This window comes from Pelodiscus sinensis, chromosome 8 (genome assembly GCF_052426305.1).
Source record: "Pelodiscus sinensis isolate ZL-2025 chromosome 8, ASM5242630v1, whole genome shotgun sequence".
Lineage (NCBI taxonomy): Eukaryota > Metazoa > Chordata > Testudines > Trionychidae > Pelodiscus > Pelodiscus sinensis.
Window position 1 is genome coordinate 6740689 of NC_143059.1, and position 21363 is coordinate 6762051.

The 21363-nt window shown below is 42.0% G+C and overlaps 1 protein-coding gene and 1 long non-coding RNA gene across 5 annotated transcripts in view; one reads left to right on the plus strand and one right to left on the minus strand.

Annotated features, from left to right (window-relative positions):
* The window catches only part of ADK (adenosine kinase), a 417444-nt gene that overhangs the window by 343027 nt on the left and 53054 nt on the right, over window positions 1–21363 (plus strand). For all 4 annotated transcript variants that reach the window (XM_075935762.2, XM_075935764.2, XM_075935763.2 and 1 more), the window contains one exon: window positions 10666–10701. In XM_075935762.2, the coding sequence (XP_075791877.2) occupies window positions 10666–10701 (36 nt within the window). The remainder of the gene's footprint in view (window positions 1–10665; window positions 10702–21363) is intronic.
* Window positions 1–21363, minus strand: part of LOC142830479 (uncharacterized) — a 137070-nt gene that overhangs the window by 21577 nt on the left and 94130 nt on the right. The gene's annotated exons all lie outside the window — the stretch shown is intronic.

Here is a 21363-nt window from a genome sequence, read left to right on the forward strand (position 1 = left end):
TGTCGGTCTAATCCAAATTGCAATCAAGTAAAAGTCTGGGTAGAGTGGCCCAATGTTTTGTGTTATAAATACTATTGGTAATTGCATTGAACTGGATTAATATGAAAATGTGTTCTTGTCACTATCCACAACATGCTTAGTGCTGCCATTAAAGAAAGTATATGAGCAGATCCTCAGGTCATGCCAATTGTAATAATTCCATTGAAGTGAACAGGTCATACCAACTGCGCCTCTGCCACGTAAACTGTACATCTGTCCTTCTTTAAACGGCAGGGCCTCACGTGGCCAGTGGTGACCGCTTCCCAGAGCTCTTTGTTTTAAAACCTTACAGGTGCCACATCAACCCCATCATTTGTAAACTTTAAATCCATTTTTATTTGTAATATCAGCGACAACTTCATTAATGCCCAGTCCCACCAAAGGGAGAGGCAAGGAGGATCTGCCCCAGGGTCCAGCGATTTTAAAAGGACTTGGGACTCGCTGCCACTACTACAGCAGCAGCTCCTGAAGCCCCAGGCCTTTAAATCATTGCCAGAACCCTGGGTGACACTAAAAAGAGGGTTGGGGCGGGGGGGACTAGCCCTAATCCTGCCTCTTCTGCCTGAGGCTCCACCCCTTCCACAGGCCCAGAGCCAGCCTCCCACCAACCCCACCTCACCTTGCCCAGGGCTTAGCAAAGTCTGGCAGCTGCTCTGGTAATATCTACCTTCCTTAATCAGACATAAATAATCTGAACCGTAATACTGTGCAATCGTGGTATCATTCAAACTACATGATGTAGGGTAATTTCTGGCTTTTGTATGGTATGATTCATCACGTTAAAATATGTGGTCTGCTCTTACTGCTCCTCATAGGTAATAAAATGAAGAAATCAGACTTAATGTAGCTCACTATAACAAAAATAATGAAGTGAGTTGTAAGGATAGATCCTATTCTGAAGACTTTTATGTTCTGCATAGAATAGTCAGATTTTGGTATAAGAAAACTCCTACCAAGACTAATGTCATGGAGCCAGTGATAAATGCCTTTGTTATATTCTAAAACATAGCAACCAATAAGCTGTTGTCCTTTCTGCCAGGTGGAGCCAGCAGATCTATGGGTTCCTTTTCCAGCACAAAACCAGCTCAAACCGCCCCCCGGTAACCTGGGAAAGTACACCCCATCCCCAGGCTCCTCTGAGAGGCAGTACTTCCCCACTCACAAGCATGGAGTCTGAGTGTAGGAAATCAATTGTTAATGAAAGGAGACGAGAATTAGGGAAAATGCCTCAGGCAAGATTCATAAACATAAAACTGTGATCACCAAGAATACCACACCCAGAGTGCATGGAGCAGGGCCTTTTGCCTCATGTTCCTGAGTCCTACAACCAAAAGATCCTTTCCTGTGCCCCTCTCTGCTTCCTCACCATACTCCACTCACAGTGGTTGTCCTTGGTCAGTGAGGACCCAGGGTTCAGAGATGCATCAGTGTGAGTTCATCTGCCACCCGAGGAAGAAGGCCCCTCCCTTGCTCTGTTATCTGAGTGTTTCCTTGGTCCTGGCAGACCCACTAGTTGCATTTCTCACTGTCCCGCCAGCCACTTGTTCCTTTGCACTTGTTCCACTGGCCGCCTTACGAGTTGCTCATTCAGCAACTGACAGATCACCAGCCAGCTATCAGTCAGTCACCTTCTGCTACCTCCTGCCTCTCTGATGTGACCTATGCAGGTCAGCTTAAGCTAGATCTACACAACAGCCTGGATCTGCACTCTGAAATTGATCCTCCAGCGGTCGATTTAGCAGGTCTAGTCAAGACCTGCCAGATCGACTGCAGATTGCTCTTCCTTCGCCCCTGTTACTCTACCCTGGATGAGAAGAATAAGGAAAGTTCACTGGGAGAGTGGTGTAGTTTCAGTTGACTTTCTGCTGTACTGTAGATATAGCCTTAGTGATTTTCAGCCCCCTTCAAGTGGGGCAGAAACACTGCCATATCACAAGTGATTTCAGCTCTCATTTGAGCACTTTAAAATAGCAAAGGAGCTATTTAGGAGCCTCTTTAGCTCTACCTTTGAACAGTGGAGAGGAACAGGTGAAGCCAGACTGGGGATACTTAGGGAGAGTCCATATCTCCTGGTGGGAATGCTTGTCCCCAATCCTTGTACTTTCATAGGGATCTGGTATTTGAACCACTAGTTTAATGAGGTCCTTTCAGGTGAGGGTGACCTAAGAACCCTCTAAATTGTGCAGCTGCACAGCTGCCTAACAAGTCCCACACTGGCTCAGGGCGATCTGCAGTCTCGAGAAGTGTGCTGCTTACCGGGAGCTCGCATTCAGGATGTGACTGAGAGTCTTCTGAAACTGATTAAACCTTCGGATCGCTACCCCTTCCTGCTTCTCCATGTAAGAGCTAACGATACTGCCAAGAATGACCTTGAGCAGGTCACAGCAGATTATGTAGCGCTGGTAAGAAGGATCAAGGAATTTGAAGCGCAAGTGGTATTTTCGTCCATCCTTCCAGTTGAAGGAAAAGGTCCGGGTAGGGATCGTCGAATTGAGGAAGTAATTATGTGGTTGCACGGGTGGTGTCGAAAGAGGGCTTTGGTTTCTTCAACCATGGGATTCTGTTCCGGGCACAAGGATTGTTAGGAAGAGATGAGATCCACCCAACTAAGAGGAAAGAACATCTTTGCAGGCAGGCTTGCAAACCTAGTGAGGAGGGCTTTAAACTAGGTTCATTGGGGGATGGTGACCAAAGCCCTGAGGTAAGTGAGGAAGTTGGACACTGGGAAGAATCACAAGGAGGAACAAGTAACAAAGGAGGACCCCTGATTCAGATGGAGAAGGCAGGGTGATCAACTGGTTATCTAAGGTGTTTATACACCATTGCGAGAAGCCTGGGAAACAAACAGGAAGAATTAGAAGCCGTGGCCCCAGTTAAAGAACTATGATTTGATTGGAATAACGGACACTTGGTGCTTCGGGGGTAGCCGAGTTAGTCTGTTACAGAAAAAAACAACAGATGGTCTGGTAGCACTTTATAGACTAACAAAACTTGTAGATGGTATCATGAGCTTTCGTGAGCACAGCCCACTTCTTCAGATGACCGGAGTTACGAGTAGGGGATTTGAAAACTCGAAATAAATAGAAGGGAAAGGGTGGGGAGGAGGGGGAGAATGATGCTCTGTCTCCCACCCTCCTTCCTGTTTTTTCTGGAGAATGGGTGCTGAACCTAAGCAGATAAAGATCAAAGTCAATATGTAGATTGCTAAGACAGGAAGGATACCACTCAGAAAGTAGTTAGCACCCTCAGTGGTAGAGGCCCCACCAACCTAAATCAAGATTCAGTCCATTAGCATATGAATTGAATTTGTGTATATGTAATGTAATTCCAGGCTTTCTTTGTGAATTTGGCTTGAGGAGCTGGCCTGTGACAAGACCGCCACCTGTAGATCTGTCAGATCATGGTTAGGCAAGCAGAAATGTTCACCAACGGGCTTCTGAGTATTCCCTTTACATATATCCGATTTGTGCCCACAGAGAAGGTCCAGTCTGACCCCCTCCTCTGCCCCAGCAGCGGCAGCTCCATGCCGAGGCCGTCTCCTCCAGCCATGGCAGCTTGATCCTGGGGCAGAAGGACGGGCTCGTCTCCCCTGGCCGTGACATCTCTTCCCCCACCCAAGGCACCCAACCCAGAGATGCCCCAGAGCTGCTGTGGCTGAGAGACAGGTACCCCTTCCCTAGTCCCCACCCCACCTAGACCATAAATGCCCCAGCTGGGGGACAGGCACCCCACTTCCAGCTGTGCCCACTAGAGCTGTGGAGAGATGTCTCTCCCCTTATCCCAAGCTGCTGCAGTGAGAGAGAGAGCTGAGGGTAGTTCTCTCTCCCCAGGGGCAACCTGCATTCCTATCCCCTCTTCCCTGACCCCACCCCAGAGCCCTTACCTCCAACTCTGAACCCTGCCCACACTCCAACCCCTTGGTTCCATCCCTGCCACACAGAGTGACGTCTGTCATGTGATACATCACCTCCATATTGGTGCACATCACTTAGTCATTCCACATATGGACATAAAAAATTAAGAGGAATATTGAGGGTGACCCCTCATTTGGGACAGGCTAAACACAGTTTTGCTCCCCTGTATTCGTACTATAAAGACAATAACATTGGCAACAGCATTTCACTATCCCCACACTTCATACTAAATTGATTCACAACCCAACACCAGCCAAAATTGATCACTTTGCACATTACTGCTCCATTTACTGGATATCTATGCAGGGTAGGTATGGCCATGTAAGTACAGTTTTGCTCCTGAAGCCTCTCCCAGTCTATGGGCAGGGGAGAGTTCATTCAGACCTTGCTTACATCAACATTAAGACAGATGCTTTTTCCAGGATCATATTTAATAGTGTGACCTGGTTTGCAGTTGAAAGAGTGGAAAATGTGGCACAGCTTACTGAGGCATTTAATAAAAACTTCACCCCCTACTCAAAGGCAAGTTTAACTCCCACACAATGATGAGTCTGTTACAAGAGAGGCACGTGTAAGGGATTCTTGGTGCTCCTGATAGCAATATTCTTAGCTACCAGGTTTCTGTATAAGTGTAAGAAGGGGGGGAAGTCTTCAGGAAAAAAGGTGCCTGATTTTTAGAAGTCCTGAGCACCCAAATTTCCCCCTGAAAGTCAAAGGGAGTTCAGTACCTTTGAAGTTTACATTACCCAGAAGGAGCAGCCAGCCAGACTGCAAACTTGGAAGCACAAAGTTTGTGTTCTAATTCATGGAGCAAGCAAGGAAAGAGAAAACAACCCTGCATGCAATTAAGCGTGAATCCATGTAGAAGGGGACTGCCAGCAAGGGTCAGAGAAAGAAGTAGGAGAAGAGGTGGGATGTTTTTTTCCTTAGTCTACAATATCCAGGAGGGACAAATGTATGTACAAATTATCATTTTTGAGTAGAGCTACCTGTCTGATATCTCTGTGATACATTTTGACCAAAGCATACTCAAAGGGTTTTAATTTCTTCTGTTTATTTTTTAAAAATGTATGTGGATTCTGGGCAAAATAAATGAGTGATTATATCATGGATATATATTTTAATGACCCTGCTCAAACACACTGTGTTATTACTACAATAAAACTTAGATTATCGGAACCATTCCTATCAGAAAACCCCCTCTCAGAAAACGATGTATCCAACTTCCAAAGTGCATCTTTTATGTTAAAAATTCTCCCTCTTAACTGCATCCTTATTTATCTATATTACTGTCTTGTCCTCCACTTCTATTTAGATAATTAGGGTTTCACTTTAGTAAAACTTTATGCTACTAGCATTTCATTATGGCAAACGAGGAGATATAGAAAAACGAGAGAATTCAAAGACGACAAAGTTATACAAGGATTCGGGGAGAATTAGTAAGAGAAACTGAGAAGACTAAATGATTATAGTGTAGAAAAAAAGAGAAATCTCTGAGAAGGTGATCATAGTCTTTAATACCTTCATGGAAACAATATAAATGAAAGAAAATAATAATTCACAATTCTCAGAAGCTGGTAGTGCAAGGAGCAATAGCCTGAAGGTAAAGAAGGAAAAGTTTAGGTTAGACTTTAGAAGTCTGTAAAAGTAAGTAAGAGCAATTCAACAGTGTTATAGATTGCTATAGGATATGGTAGAGATACTCAAGAAGTGGTTAAATAAGATAGTAATAAGAGTAAAATGGTGAATCAGTGGTTCTACTAAATGCAGACTCAAACTGCATGATCTTAGAGGTTTTCAGAATCCATTAAAGTTTTGTTGCTCATAATCAACTTGGAATTGGGAGAAGCATTTTAATACGGTAAAACCACTGTGTGTAGGGGGTAGAGAGGCTTTAAAATTATTCATGTTCTAGAATCCATTGATATGTTGCTACTTTGTCTTGCCAAAACTTTCAGCAAATGAAGACAGAAAATGTTGTGACCATGACCTGAGCTTCCTTCATGGCTTCCAACATCAACTCCAGGAGGCTTAGAGTTGTTGTGGTGCGGCAATGAGAACTCCCCTATAAATAGTCGATATCCCCCCCTCTTTTTTTACCGAGGCAAACTTATGAGAGAAACATTGCAAAAAGTGATTGAGTTTTATGGTGTTCAGTGAGATATTTGGGGAAAGGTTAGGTTGTACATCCTGTGGATCGGGTTTTTTTTTTGCTATTTTATCATTTAAGTATGACACTGTTGATTTTAACTATAGAATGAACATTTACATTTACTGATTTTTTTAGGGTTTAAAAGTCAAAATGTGGATTGTAGATAGCACCATTGCAGGCACTTTTTATCAAGTCTGTCAGTTGATTTCAGCAATACATAGTTTTAAGTGCTGTTAAAGGGAACTGTATGAGTTTTATATTGGCTTAAATTAATTAAATTTAATCCAGCCTTCATTTTGTTACTGGTTTGGGTATAATTTAATCAAGCTACCATATAATCTTGGTACCAATAAAAGAAGAACTCTGTGTGCCAAGAAAATTTAATATGTATTTTACCTAGTGTTTGTTATGGCAAAGAGATATACAGTCATTGATGGCTGAACCATCTAGCTCTGTAATCATAAAAATCTTGCTGAACAGAGGGTTAAATGCCTATAACAAAGTAGAGGTTAATGAATCCTGTGTTCAGAGGATATGTTTCTGTTTACTCATAAACAAATAGTTGTATATTATTGGTTATAAAAGGTTTTAGAATTTTAACTAGCCATGATACAATTAGTCTCAGTCTAGATTATAGACAAGCGCCACTTAATAAGTACTAGGAACCCAACAAGCAATAAAATGCATGCAAAAGTGTAAATGGTTTTAAGCTAGCAAAAGAGATGTAGCATAATAGCAGTGGTGGGAACTAAAGGAAGTTATCTTTTTTATTGTTATCTCTTTAGTTTATCTACCCTTTCCTGTGTAAATTGTTCAGTGTTACACCAAAGAAAGGGTGTGTGTTAATTTTAGTGATAGAATGTTACTCAAGTTAAACTGCCCTGTAAACACTCTTTTACCGTGTGAATTTCCGTGTACTACCAAGGAATGTTTTCCCCAGCTTGATGATGCATTATTGTTAAACCAGTTCCATTTCTAGTTTGGGCTATGCAGTAACAAATCCGCTCTGATAGGCAGTACAAAAATAGTATAAATGGGACTATAATTATTATAAATATGCATCGTAGTTTGAGCACAAAATGGGGCTTTTATGAAAGCAAGTGTTGTGGTGGTGTGAAAATATGAGTCAGTGAAAGTTTATCAAAAGTGGGGAAAAAACACTATCCAGCCTCCTAAGAAATTCTGTTTTGTTTCTGTTTTGCTTTACTCTTGTCGCATGTCATGCATGAATGAAAATGCTGCATTCTCCGGGGAGCAGTAAAGTCTCTGTGTAGGTTGTTTATTTCCTTAATCCCTCCTTCCTTGTGAGTCTTGATGTCAGATATAAAATGGAAAGCCTGTAAATATAGTGATTATCATACTGATTATCACCTGCACTAGGGAACGCCCTGCCCTGACTGGCTATCATAACCCTTACGGACGCCACATGGTACAGCCATGCCAAGGTTAGATTTTAACCTGACTACTTTATTAGAGATGTGACGCTCAGTGTGAGGCACCCTGAGGCAGCACAGATGGGGACTGCTTGTTTCACTTTTTCCCTCTTATTGTGAATATAAATGAAGACTGGAGACATTTGGTATGGTTTTAATCAGGCTGCAACTTTATTATTCAGTATCTAGAACTACCCAGCAGATAAGAAGTACACAGGGCAGATAACTCCATGATCATTTCGATGGCTGCTCGCGGCTTCTGCCAGCCCCCCCTCTTTTTCAGACTGGGTCCGCCAGCCAACCGATTGCTGGGACCTTGCCAACCCTCTCCTACTCAAATGAGGGTTAAGGTGGGATATAAGGAAGGGGGGGGGGTGCTCCCTGCCAGGCCACTTATAGGAACCCCAAATCTCCTTTCCATTGCACTCAGTTAACAAAAACCTTTTAAAGTCCTTTACTGAGCCATTTATCTGGTCACCGTATCCATTCCCTGTGGAGCCCCTGTACTGCACATCCCACCCCACACTTACATAATGAGCTGCACTATCATAGCCTAATTTCCTTCCTTATTAGCCATAGCAAAGGGCCTCCCCACACACACAAGTCCCTTATGGGGAAGGTGACAAAAACTGACTCCACCTAAGCCAGTCTAGTGGTGAGGGAAAAATTCCTTCCTGGTCCCCCTAAAATGGAGCAGCTAGTGTGATGCCCGCAGCAGGTCCTGACCAAACCTCAAGAAAAAGGAATATGGGTGTTGCGCCACCTGGTTGGGGGAAAAGAACTTCTCCCCCTGGGCTTGTCCCATTTCACCTCCCCAGCTTTTTCAGGCTCTGCTGATGAGTCCATGTCAGCGTGCTGACTGACTCCGCTTTTTGCAGCAGCTTCTGAGCCCTTTCTGCCCATAAAACTATTCCCTTCTCCCCTCCCAACCTTAAGGTGCAGTGGGATGGTCCCCACTTCTGTTCAGTTAACTTACTTTGAACTATCCCTGGTATCTGAGACCTCACTTTTCGGCAAACCCTAATCTGCAAATCTTCAGTATTGTGTTTTGAACTCTTGAGGGTTAAGGTTATTTTTAAATGGGCGTGTGATCCTTCATAGAGAGTTGCATATGTTGAGCGTATCTCAGGATCAAGCCCACAGTTCTTGAGATAAAACTGTTCAAGTGTTGTTCTGATGGGTTTGTTGATTGTGGGCTACGGGGTCAGGAAAGAGACAAACATTACCGTTGCTCTGCCATTATAGGAAAATCTGTGGCTGTATAAACCAGCTACCATGAGTTATGTAGCAGGAGGAATAGCAGACAGCATAAAAGATGAAGCTATAAGAAGGAAAATCAGTGCTTACACATTTTTGTGGATGGGCCAGGACTTTCAAACTGCATGTGTTATATGAGAAGGCCTAATTCCAGAAAATTAAGATGAATTTCCTAAAAGTCTCTCTCCCATACAAGGAAACAGAAATACTGTTAACTGGAAGAGTTTGCACATCACGGATGTAAGAGTGGACTGGTATCCACTTTCCTGTCCAAACAATAGTTTAACACAGATGTTAATGTCTTGTTGCTCTGGGGCCTTAAAGAAGGCCCCTCAGGAGAGATCAGTAAGTATAAATTCTTATTTCAGTTTATAACTAAAAACAAGGTAAAAATGTAATCTGGCAACAAAACATGGTTTTTAGTTCATTTTCATATTCTCTCTGCAGCTTATGACTCTATTTTTTTCATTTTTTGCTTTTTCCATGTCCCAGTCCCGTCTAAGCCTTTCCTGATTGCATTGCAGTTCATTGTGAGTGCATCACTTTATAGTAGAGGCTTGCAGACTCCTTTTTTTCATGAGCAGAGGCTTTGTTAATGACATGCTGGTTTAGGAAACTCTGCATGATATCTTTGAACCCTACACTCTTCCTTGACAGCCAGGCTAGCAAGTGTCATTGACTATGTGATGTACAAGAAAGAATTCTATTGTAAGTAAATTGTCAAAGTGGCTAACCTTGCCTGCACCCAATTGTCAGGCCCATGATTCAGTTTTTCTGTCAACATCAGCTAAGACTAACCTGGGCAGCCTTATATTTCTGCAGTGAGAAGCCTGAGGAGTTGTGCTGTTCAGCTTATCACATTTTATTAACCTGACCTTACTGTTGTTATAATCAATTGCATCCACTTCAAGTTCTTAAATTGTCAAAAAATTGGCAGGTTACATCGGTTCACAAATGTGTGTTTTTCCCTCCCCAGCGTACTGCTGAAAAGTGAGGCATTTCCAAAAGCTGTCCTACAGATCCTGTTAGTATGCCTAGGCACACTGCCTTAAATGGTAGTTGTTTTAGTTTAGTTGAATCATCTTGCTATTCCAGCTCAAGACCCATCCATCCATTAATATCAGGTGGCAAAGTTAATTTGGAAAAAGGCAAGTTATGGTGAAAAGACTCCTGACAATTATCTGCAATATTTGCTTATGCTAAGCTGGAAAGTGGATAGGAAAATAACATTGCTATCATCCTCTGTCTTCTTTCATTGAAAAACAATAGCTATGACTGGAACAATTAATAGAAGTAAGAAACAAGAACACTGTGGCTCCCTGATGGTTCTCCGGCTCTTCGAGGAAAAAAACATATTTACAGTGCCTGATACTGTGATTAAGACATCAGAGTATTTAAAAAGCTCATGTGATGCTGCCATAAAGATTTGATCTCATTTTGGTTAAATAATATGTAATCCTATCTTCTGATTGCATAGTAGCCAACAAATAATTTTTCAAAAAGGCTTAATGAAGTGTAATGCACATATAAGGGCATGATGTTTTTTTAATTAAGAATGTATGTTAAAGCCATATGCCCAGGTTTGCTTTTAAAGTTACTACAACCAGAAGTAAATGTGCCAGCTTAGAGAAAAATACAGATAGCACCTTCTTCATATGAACTTCTGAAGTCCGTTGATAATATACTGCTGTCTTGTGAAGGGCGGGGGTGGAAGGGAGCCTTTTAGTGCAAGTATCAAAATTGAGCAACTGTATATGGATATATTGAGATAATTGTGTAAAAGAACAACTGCCTGAATGAGTTTGAAAATGTGTTATTTCTTCATTATCTAGCACTTTATAATTAACTGTTCTTTTTTTTATTATTTCAGGAAGCTGCCACTTTTGCTAGAGAGCAAGGCTTTGAGGTGAGTTAACCCACAATTGCACACTAAACAGATCCTAAAGGTTTTTTTTCTTGCTGATAATGAAGTTCTTTTGGACAGTGATTGATGTGCTATTATACTCTCCAAGCCTCGCAGCGGTTGCCATGGAAACTTGGCAGTCGTCATGGTTTCTTTGTTCTGCCAGCTCAGTGTTATGACGCACTCTGCTAGGTCTGCACCCAACATCGCCTACAGATGTTATTTATTGAATTTTGAAAAGCCTCTTGGGAAGCCGAGAGGTTGGGCACGGTTTCAAGCTGCCTCTGCAGATATGGGACCTGTCAGTTTGTTCAGCTAAAAAGCTACCTCATTAGCTGCATTACACTCCATAAGGATTCGCTGCTAAAGCAGTGGTGAAGCAAGACTAAATAGTGAAATATAACACCGTTTAAATAACTTAAACCCTGCCACATGCGGATTATCATTATGCAAATGGATTTTAGAAAGGTTGTATATAAAATGGTTAGGAACTGATTAATGTGAACCCTGCATCTACAAACAGCCTCTTTTGGAAGGGTGGTGTAAGTTTTTGTTTCTGCATGCACACAAGTTGGTGTTTTCCATCTGTGTTCTACAGAATGTACAATCCCTCACTTAACACTCTCTTTTCAAGTAAACCCTGTTGATTTTACAGTGATTTTCAGAGCTTTTGATGTCGACTTTGTATCTTGATGTATTTATTTGAATGACTACTTTTTTTATAGTTTCTCACTGGCTAAATTCAGATAACTTAATCCGGAGAGTTATCAGCTATAGGACTAGAGAGCCATCTCCAAATGTGCTGCTCTTAAACACTATAATTAGTGTGACGACAACTGTACTAATTTTACTGATAGTTAAGTGATCCTACTGAAATCTAAATTGCAGAACAGAGCACATGTAAATCCCTTTCAGGACTTTTTAATAAGAATCCGACTCACTTCAAGTAATATGTTCTCAGTACAAATGTATAGATAGAGCTTTGATTCTTGTTGCCATTTGCATTAATAGGAACAGCACAGTTAGGACCCCATAGGTTGATTTGAGAACATGCCACTTTTGTATGTGTTGGATTATGTACAAAAGAAGAGAGAGAGATTCATATCCTTTGTTCCTCAATTTAGATTTCTTTAGGCTCATTCCCCAGCAGGTATATCCGTGTTTTGGATATTAAAAATGTGGGCTGTCCCATTTCAATGTATGTGTCGTAAATCCTTGCAATTGCTTTGTAGAAATCAGACATTTTATCACTGTCAGGTTTCATTTGTATAATCTGTATTGTTACAAAAATACATTTTCCACTTATTCTGTCAATGAAATGAATTTTGCAAATATTCCATGTACCACATGTAGTGTAACAAATTATTGGGACCTAGTAGTAGCTAGACTATTAAAAAAAAGAGGGGAAGTAGTGTATTAAGCCTACCCATTCTATATTTTTATTGCCACCTTGAGCTAAACACTTTGAATGTGCCTGGTTTAAATTCAGTCCTAGTGACAGACCACTTTTGCTGGTGTCTGTTAACCACCATCATGTTAACCTTTCCATTAGCATTGCATAGAGATTCTAGCATAGATTTTTCTGAACATCCTAAATCTGCCACATTTGATTAGACCACATCAGTAAAGTGCACAGTGATTATGATCTTATCTCTTATTGGCCCATTGCTTGGCAATAACTGACATGTCAAGTTTGCTGACACTTATATATACAGTTTGATAAGTGTCTGCTCTTGTTTTCCCTTTCTGGGTTGAAAACAAAATCCCAACACCATAAAGGGACTTTAAGGGGAAGTAGAATAACCTCAGTTAGATATTTCATAAATAATATGTGAGAATCAAACGAAAAAGCTGAGCCAAGCCACTGATATTTGAGAATGTTTTCTGAGCTTGCTTTGGCACAGAGTAATTTGGAAATGCCTGCTGGAGAGTTTTGTACTTCATAGAATCATAGAATACTAGGGTTGAAAGGGACTTCGAGAGGTCATCGAGTCCAGTCCCCTGCCCTCATGGCAGGACCAAATACTGTCTAGACCATCCCTGATAGACATTTCTCTAACCTACTCTTAAATATCTCCAGAGATGGGGATTCCACAACCTCCCTGAGCAATTTATTCCAGTGTTTGACCACTCTGACAGTTAGGAACTTTTTCCTAGTGTCCAACCTAAACCTCCCTTGCTGCAGTTGAAGCCCATTGCTTCTTGTTCTATCCTCAGAGGCCAAGATGAACAAGTTTTCTCCCTCCTCCTTATGACACCCTTTTAGATACCTGAAAACTGCTATTATGTCCCCCCTCAATCTTCTCTTTTCTAAACAAAACAAACCCAATTCTTTCAGCCTTCCTTCATAGGTCATGTTCTCTAGACCTTTCATCATTCTTGTTGCTCTTCTCTGGACCCTCTCCAATTTCTCCACATTCTTCTTGAAATGCGGAGCCCAGAACTGGACACACTACTCCAACTGAGGCCTAACTAGCGCAGAGTAGAGCGGAAGAATGACTTCTCGTGTCTTGCTCACAACACACCTGTTAATGCATACACTAAAGCACAGTGTAAACTAACCAGGCTTAAAACCAAGTCTAATGTAAAAAGAAATGGATAGACTAGCAGTTTATAAGCAAGCAAACCAGAATGGGGGGGGGAGGGGCAGAGAATAAGCATTGTTTAGCCTTGAGGAAAGGTGAGTTGGGAGTCAGCTGTTATACATGACATTCTTTTTTTGTTTTTCTTTGTAAATTTTGGATAATGGTTTTTAAAGAAGACCTCAATCCCTAAAATGGATTCAGTGATTTGCAGCGAGAAGAGACAACTTTAAGAGCACTGGAAAGTAAGATAAGAACTGGAATTGGGCAGAGCAAAAAACGGGGTATTTTCAAGTAGGTGATAGAATATTAGAATCATAGAAATGTAGGGCTGAAAGGGACCTTGAGAAGGCATAAGGTCCAGCCTCTGTGCTGCAGTAAATCTAGACCATCAGAGACATTTGTTTATCCAAACAGTTTTTAAAACCTTCATTGTTGGGGTTTCTACAGCGTCCCTTCAAAGCCTACTCCAGATCTTTACTAGAGGATGGACTTCCTAGGTCCATCCCTCTGACCGGTCCCAGATGAGGGAGTATACCTGACCAGGAAGGTCAGCGCCGGCCCATGTGGGATTCCAGGGCAGGACTGCCAGCCCCCTGCTGCTGGTCCAGCCCTGCTACCAACAGCTACCCACAGCCAACGTCCCATTTGGGCTGCTAGCTGCCAATCCCCCTGCTACCAGCCCAACCAGCTCCTGGCCCTGCTGCCACTTCCACACAAAACTGTTGGTCTCCTAGAATACGGCAGACCTTTAAAAAAAAAAATCAAACCATTACTGTAGATGTACTGAATCAGATGCCTTAATCAGTAGGGAGCTGCCTGCCCCTGTATCATTTTTATGCCTCCTTAGCTAACTCAGAGCCAAATCCAAATGTAAAATCTAGCATTCGTGGGCATCATGTGGATTTATGACACTCCTTTAGATACTTTAGGGCCATAAAACAATGATGGGTTTGCACTCATCCATATATGTGAGGGAGTAAAGGATTCCGAACCATACCCTTGATAAGAATTCAAATATAATACAATGCAAGTTACCAATAAAAGTAGGAAATAATCTTTGCTACAGGTATTTCATGATATTATGTATGGAGTAATTTGGCTGGATAAAAATGATTTCTACAAACTTGAGGAAAGACAGCACCTTACAGGTACCTAAGATAAAACCCTCACTTGTAATTCATCTTTCACTTTACTGAACTATGTAACACAAAATACCACAACACATTACAGTGCATAATGGTGAAACTAAGCTAAACCCTGAAGAGGTAAAGGACTCTCCCACACTGAGATTATAACGACCCCATTTTAGTTCTCCTCTTTTACTCAATAACTTTGGTGAGGAAGATTAGTTTGGCCTGAAAATTAACTTATTTATTCTCAAGGCAAAAGATAATACCCAATTTTATTCAAAGGTTGCAGCAACAGTTACAGGACACTAAATTACCCTGATCTGAAATTTTGTCTTTTGTACAATTTTTTTGTTCCTGTGTAACTCAGAGACAGCTTATTACTTCTACTTCCAGCTTCACATATAGTTTAGATCTGCTTGAAAACTTCTATTTTATCTTACTGCCTTTCATTTCCTCCTTTACCTTCATCCTCAGCTAATCTTTTCCCCCTTGGGTCCTTCCTCTCTGCTTTCAAGGATACCCTTGTAATCTCTCACCCTGAAGAACTACTCTCTTAATCACACCATTTTCTCAAACCATAGCCCCATCGTTCTCATCTCCTTTGACTCTGAAATCTAAGCAAGTTAGTTTACTCCAAACGTCTTCAAATTCTCTGATTCCTTCATCCTCTTAACCATGAACTCTCTAATGACTGTCACTAAGAAACACCTCCTAGTTAAATCTGATAGCCTCTTCTCTAGCATTATTTTCCTTGAGCTGTGTGATGTTTTATTCTCTTCTCTTTCGTGCCTCTTTTCATGGCCTGTACAGATTCAGGATTTTAATAAAAACAGCTAATAGCTTGGATATTTGTCTCAACCAATGTAGGCCTGCCATTATCTGCCTCCAAACATCCCCTGTCTGCTACGTGCAGTTATCTTCTTTAGGAGAGGTCCTATAGCATTTTTACAGGGTTCATCTCGCCCTTCTTTTCCTGGAGAATAGGACAATGTAACCCTTCTCTCTTTCTTCCCTCAAGCAGGAAAGATGTGGTTCTCCTCTCTTTGTCTTTCTGGTGGGGAAGTTTATCTTCCAGTCTCTTTGTCCCATTCTTCCCATGTCATCCTGCATCTCTCCTCCTGTCAGCTTTGAAAGGAAGAAGCCATCCACAATCCGTTTTTTCTCTCCATAGTTCTCTTTTATACTAAGAGACAGAAACAGCTGTTGCTTCTTGGTTGCCTTATTACTACCTTGTGCTTTCTGCCCTGGACCATTTTTGGACAGTCTAGCAGACAGAAAAGCAGCTATGGTAAGGACTTGGGGTAGCAAAGGTAGCAAGAGCCCTGCCACAAACTCAGGATGGAATACCCTGCTAGAGGTCAATTTTAAAAATAGTTTAACCTTCTAATGACATTGTCAGGAAATGTAAACACCCAGAATTAGATTTAAAAAGTACAGAGTAACCTTGACCAAAACAACGCAATTGACAAGTATGTAGTAATATTTTCAATTATGATCCTGGTCTCTGTTATGTCCTCCACAATCATTTAGGAAGTTAATTCTGAATTAGAAAGCTAGGATAAGATACATGATAAACCTGCATAAACTGAGATGAAGTACAGCCATGTAGGCATGGCTTACACACTTACAATGAATGGTAAAACAAAATGGAAACTACCTGCCTGTCCCATCCCTACTATCACTCTCCCTTCCTCCTCACATGCAGTAAGAATAGCAAAATCTGGTCCAAATTTGTTTTGGCTAGCCAATACTAGAAAGGAGACCCAAAGAGCTTGCCTTGTGTAACCTAACCAAAAGAAGGTTAATGAGAGATGTGATTGCTCTCTATAAATACGTCAGAGGGGTATATACCAGGGAGGGATAGGCGTTGCTTAAGTTAAGCATCTGGACTCAAGAACAAATGAATATACATTGGCCATCACCAAGTTCAGGTTCAAAAGAGATGAAGGTTTTAATTATGAGGAGTCAAGTTTTTTGCCCAGAGGAGCAGTGTGGGCAATAAACCCAACTGGCTTCAAGACTAAATTTGATAAGTTTGTGGAGGGGGTGGTATGCTGAGAGCGCCCATAATGGCACGTGGCTGATCTGTGACTACTATAGCAAATATCTCCAGTGCCTGAATAGTGATAGAAATGTAGCCATGTTAGTCTGGGGTAGTTGAAGCAAAATGCAGGACAATGTAGCACTTTAAAGACTAACAAGATGGTTTATTAGATGATGAGCTTTCGTGGGCCAGACCCACTTCCTCAGATCAAATAGTGGAAGAAAGTACTTTCTTCCACTATTTGATCTGAGGAAGTGGGTCTGGCCCACGAAAGCTCATCATCTAATAAACCATCTTGTTAGTCTTTAAAGTGCTACATTGTCCTGCATTTTGCTTCCAGTGCCTGGTGATAGGACACTTGATGGGGAGGCTGAGTTACTACTGAGAATTCTTTCCGAGGAGTCCGGCTGCTGAGCCTTGCCCCACATATTCAGAGCCTAACTGATGACCATATTTGGGGTTAGGAAGAAATTTTCCCTGGTTCACATTGGCAGATAATTAGTGTAAATGGTGGATTCTCTGTAACTTGAACTCTTTATATCATGTGTGAGGACTACAGTAGTTCAGCCAGAAGCTAGTGTTCTGTTACAGAAGTAGATGGGCAAGGTTGTGGCCTGCAATGGGCAGGAGCTGAAATGAGATGTTCATGAAAGATATGGAGAACTTTGAGGGATCTAACAAAGCAAAATGAAATTAAAGTCATTATTGACATACAAGATAACAAGCACTGGAAGGTTTAATTTGAAATACTCATACATTGCTGGATTCTAAATTAACTGTAACCACTCAAGTAAAAGACTTGAGAGAACCATTGTAGATGGCTCTCTGAAAATGTCTGGTCAGGATATAGTGGTGGCTTAAAATAAGTTTAAAAAAAATAAGAGAACAAAGAATGGGACTGAAAATGATACTGAAAATATTATATTAACCAGTAGTCCACTCTCAGCAAATGAGTTTAATTCCAGGCACTTATATAACCTGGCAGATAGGAAAAACTATAAGGCTATGTCTACACTGGTGCAGTCTTGCACCAGAGCTATGCAAATGAGGCTAAGCGTGGAATATCGCCGAGCCTCATTTGCAAATCTAATGAGCCGCCATTTTGTGGAAGAGGCTCTTGTGCAAGAAGGAGCTGTCTACACTGCCCCTTCTTGTGCAAGAAAAATCCTCTTGTGCAATGCTGTTACGCTGATTATTTTCAGGAACAACAGCACTGCTCAAGAGGGTTTTTCTTGCGCAAGAAGGGGCAGTGTAGACAGCTCCTTCTTGCGCAAGAGCCTCTTCCGCAAAAATGGCAGCTCATTAGATATACAAATGAGGCTCGGCGATATTCCATGCTTAGCCTCATTTGCATAGCTCTGGCGCAAGATCGTGCCAGTGTAGACATAGCCTAACTGTTTAGTTTAGAGAGGATATATATAGGCTTTGGCAGAATGTATTTTTTTTTTTATAATTTCAATGACTAATATTGATTATGTTTAAGCATTGTTTTATTTTTATCAATTTTAATGCTGCTGAAAATTATTTGGGGAGGATCGTCAGATAGTATATGTTGATATTCAAAAACTGAAAGCTTTATAAATGTTAAAACACATATTGTCAACGTTACATGTCAAAATATAGAAAATACATAAGAACCACTATAAGGTCAGACCAGTGGTCCATCTAGCCCTGTATCCTGGCTTCTGACAGTGGCCAGTACAAGATGCTTCAGAGAGTATGAACAGGTAATCACTAAGGGTATGTCTACACAGCAAAGTTATTTTGAAAAAACAGCCCTTATTTCAAAATAACTTTCCTAGCGTCTACACAGCCAAACGGTTATTTCAAAATAAATTCAAAATAGCGGAGTGCTTATTTTGAATTTGGTAAACCTCATTCCACGAGGAATAATGCCAAATTCAAAATAGGTATTTCGAAATAATGTAGACACTTATAGGGGGCCTCCAGCCTTCCCAGGGTGCCCTGGTGGCCACTCCAGCCTCAACCAAGAACACTTCTCTCCCTCCCCCCTTCCCCACAGCCCTTAAAGGGGTAGATTCTGGCCACAGTGCCTGTGCCAGCTCCAAGCCTGTCAGTCCAGAGCCAGCAGTCACTGCCCCTGACTCAGTGACCCCCAAAACATGAGCCAGCAAGCCACTGGCAGCCAGCCCTCCACCGCACCCCAGGAGCAATCTGCCAGCTCTCAGGAGCCTGCCAGGGCCCAGAGAAGGCGGGTGCCTTCCTGGTCCAGGGTGGAGATCATGGACCTTATTCAGATTTGGGGGGATGCCTACAACGTCCATGATCTCCACACTAGACGGAGGAACGCAGCCGTCTATGGCAGGATAGCTGCCAGCCTGGCCACCAAAGGCCACATGCAAACCCAGGAGCAAGTTTGCATGACAATCAAGTTGGTCCGGCGAGACCTCCAACCCTGAGCTTCCCCTCCTCTTTCTTCCCCCTTCCAGCTCCCTCCTCCCAGGTTTCCTCTTCCCCTCTCACACCCTCTTTTCTCCCCTCTCCCGCCTTCTTTGTCCAGTTACACCAGAGCTTCATTCCCTCCTACTCCCCCCCCCCCAGTTTTGTTAAATAAAAAGAGTTTGTGTTCATGAAAATGCATGTATTTTATTTGATATCAGGAAGGGGGGGTTAGGAAGTGGTAAGTAGAAGGAAGTGAGGGAGGAATGAGGCACAAGCCCCCCAGTGGGGCAGACCAGGGAGGCTCTTAGTGCTCCTCAGGGTGGAAGCTCTCCCACAGGGCTTCTTGGATACTGACAGCCCCCCTGATGGACCTCCCGGATGGCAGCCTGCAGAACGTGCAGCCAGGCTTGCAGCAATGCGTCCACGAGAAGCACCAGAGTGCCCAGGGGTAGCTCTGGCTCCGTGTTGCAGAGTGCTGTGGTGTCCCGAGTGAGGGCAATCAGAGCACACAGAGACAAAATGCTTTGCTGTCCCTCATCAAGGTAGACAAGCAGGCAGGGAAACCTGAGAACTGGCTGTCCGGGGGGGTCCCTTTAAGCACAGACCTCAGATAGCCTCAGGCAGGAGCCCCATACAGTAAGTCCTGACCTGGTGCTCTGCCAGACCTGGTTCCGGCCAGCCTTAAATGAGATTCAGAGTCCACTCAGTGTGGATGCGCTATTTCAAAATGCATTTTGTGTGTAGACGTGTTATTTTGAAATAAGCTATTTTGAAATAACACTGTGGTGTAGACATACCCTATGTGATCTATTCCCTCTGGTCCACTTCCAGTTTCTGGCAGTCAGAGGCAAGGGCGCCAAGAACATCCTTGACCATCTTGGTTAATAGCCATTGATAGATTTACTTCAATTCTTTTTTGAATCCCATTATAGTTTTTCTCTTCATGACATCCTCTGGTAATGAGTTCCATGGGTTGACTGTGCATTGTGTGAAGATACTCTTTTTGTTTTGTTTTTAAACCTGTTGCCTATTCATTTTTTGGGTGGTCCCTGGTTCCTTACTGCATGAAGGACTAAATAACACGTCTACGCTGCACGCGTGTTCTAGTGCAAGTAAATTTACAGTAAGCATAAGAACAGAGGGCTTCTTGCACAAGAGTTATTCCTCTCCCCACTAGGAATAAGCCCTCTTACACAAGAACTCTTGCACAAGAAGGCAGTGTGGACAGGCAACAGGGGTTTCTTGTGCAAGAAACCTATATGGCTAAAATGGCCATTAGAGCTTTCTTGCGCAAAAGCGCATCCACACTGCCATGGACACTCTTGCACAAAAGCACAGCTCTTGCACAAAAGTACATGGCAGTGTGGACGCGCTCTTGCACAAGACCTTTTCCACAGAAACTCTTGCACAAAACAGTTCTTGTGCAAGAAGCCTGCAATGTAGACATAGCCATATAGTAGATTATAGAATATGTCCTTAAATCAAACTCTAACAAATACTCAAGCATCGTTTTTCTTACTTTGACTACCAGTACATTTCTGTTACTAATGGCAATATCTTTTCATTGTTTTTATGAGTATGGTGAAATTGACATTTGCTCATAGAAATGTAATCCTTACACACCTAGACATATAAATAAGAAGGGACATAATGAATAGCATAGAGAGAGCGTGTTCATTTTGTTATTGACTCTCTCATAATTTAGATATAAAGGGGCATTTTGTGAAATTGAAAGGCAATATATTATGTAACTGATCAACGGAAATGCTTTTAACATTGTAACTTGTGGGATTCATTGACATAAGATGTCTTTGAGACCAAAAGTTCAGTATTGTAGCATTTTAAAAAGCAGACATTTATATGGATAATGAGAACATCTACATTTCCATTAGATAAGATTTAAAAGAAATAGGAATAGAAAGTCTTATTTATTTATTTAAATATTTTTATCCCGCCTCTCTATTTAAAATATTTGAGGCGGCTTACAAAAAAATGTTTAAACACAATACAAATATATATAAAAATTTAAAATACAAGACGCCAGAGCGACATAAAACCTGCTAACAACATATAAAGAACACACACATACAGACTCAAACATTAATAAAAGTCTTTTGCTTTGAGCAACTGGCAACAGATGGGATTAGGAAGGATCATCTCCTAAAGGCAGGGCATTTCATAATTTTCAGTTACTGAATTTCTTGCATCTGAATGAAGCATTTTATCCTGGCCACTATCAGAGAGAGGTGCAGCACCCCTTTGGGGGAGGGCTGGAGCTTCCTCTTCCCTCCTTCCTCAATTCTTATGGGGACATTGCTGACTTTGCCCTTTGCCAGGGAGCGAGGAGTAAGAATACAGTTTGCTTCATACCTCACATTGACCGGGAAATGCAGGGAATAGACAAGCTGTGCATTTCGCTCTCGCGCCTTGACAGGGACAGAAAGGGGAAGAGCAAGCAGCCCTGGTATGAATATCGGGGGAGGGGCTTCCCCAGGCCCTCCCC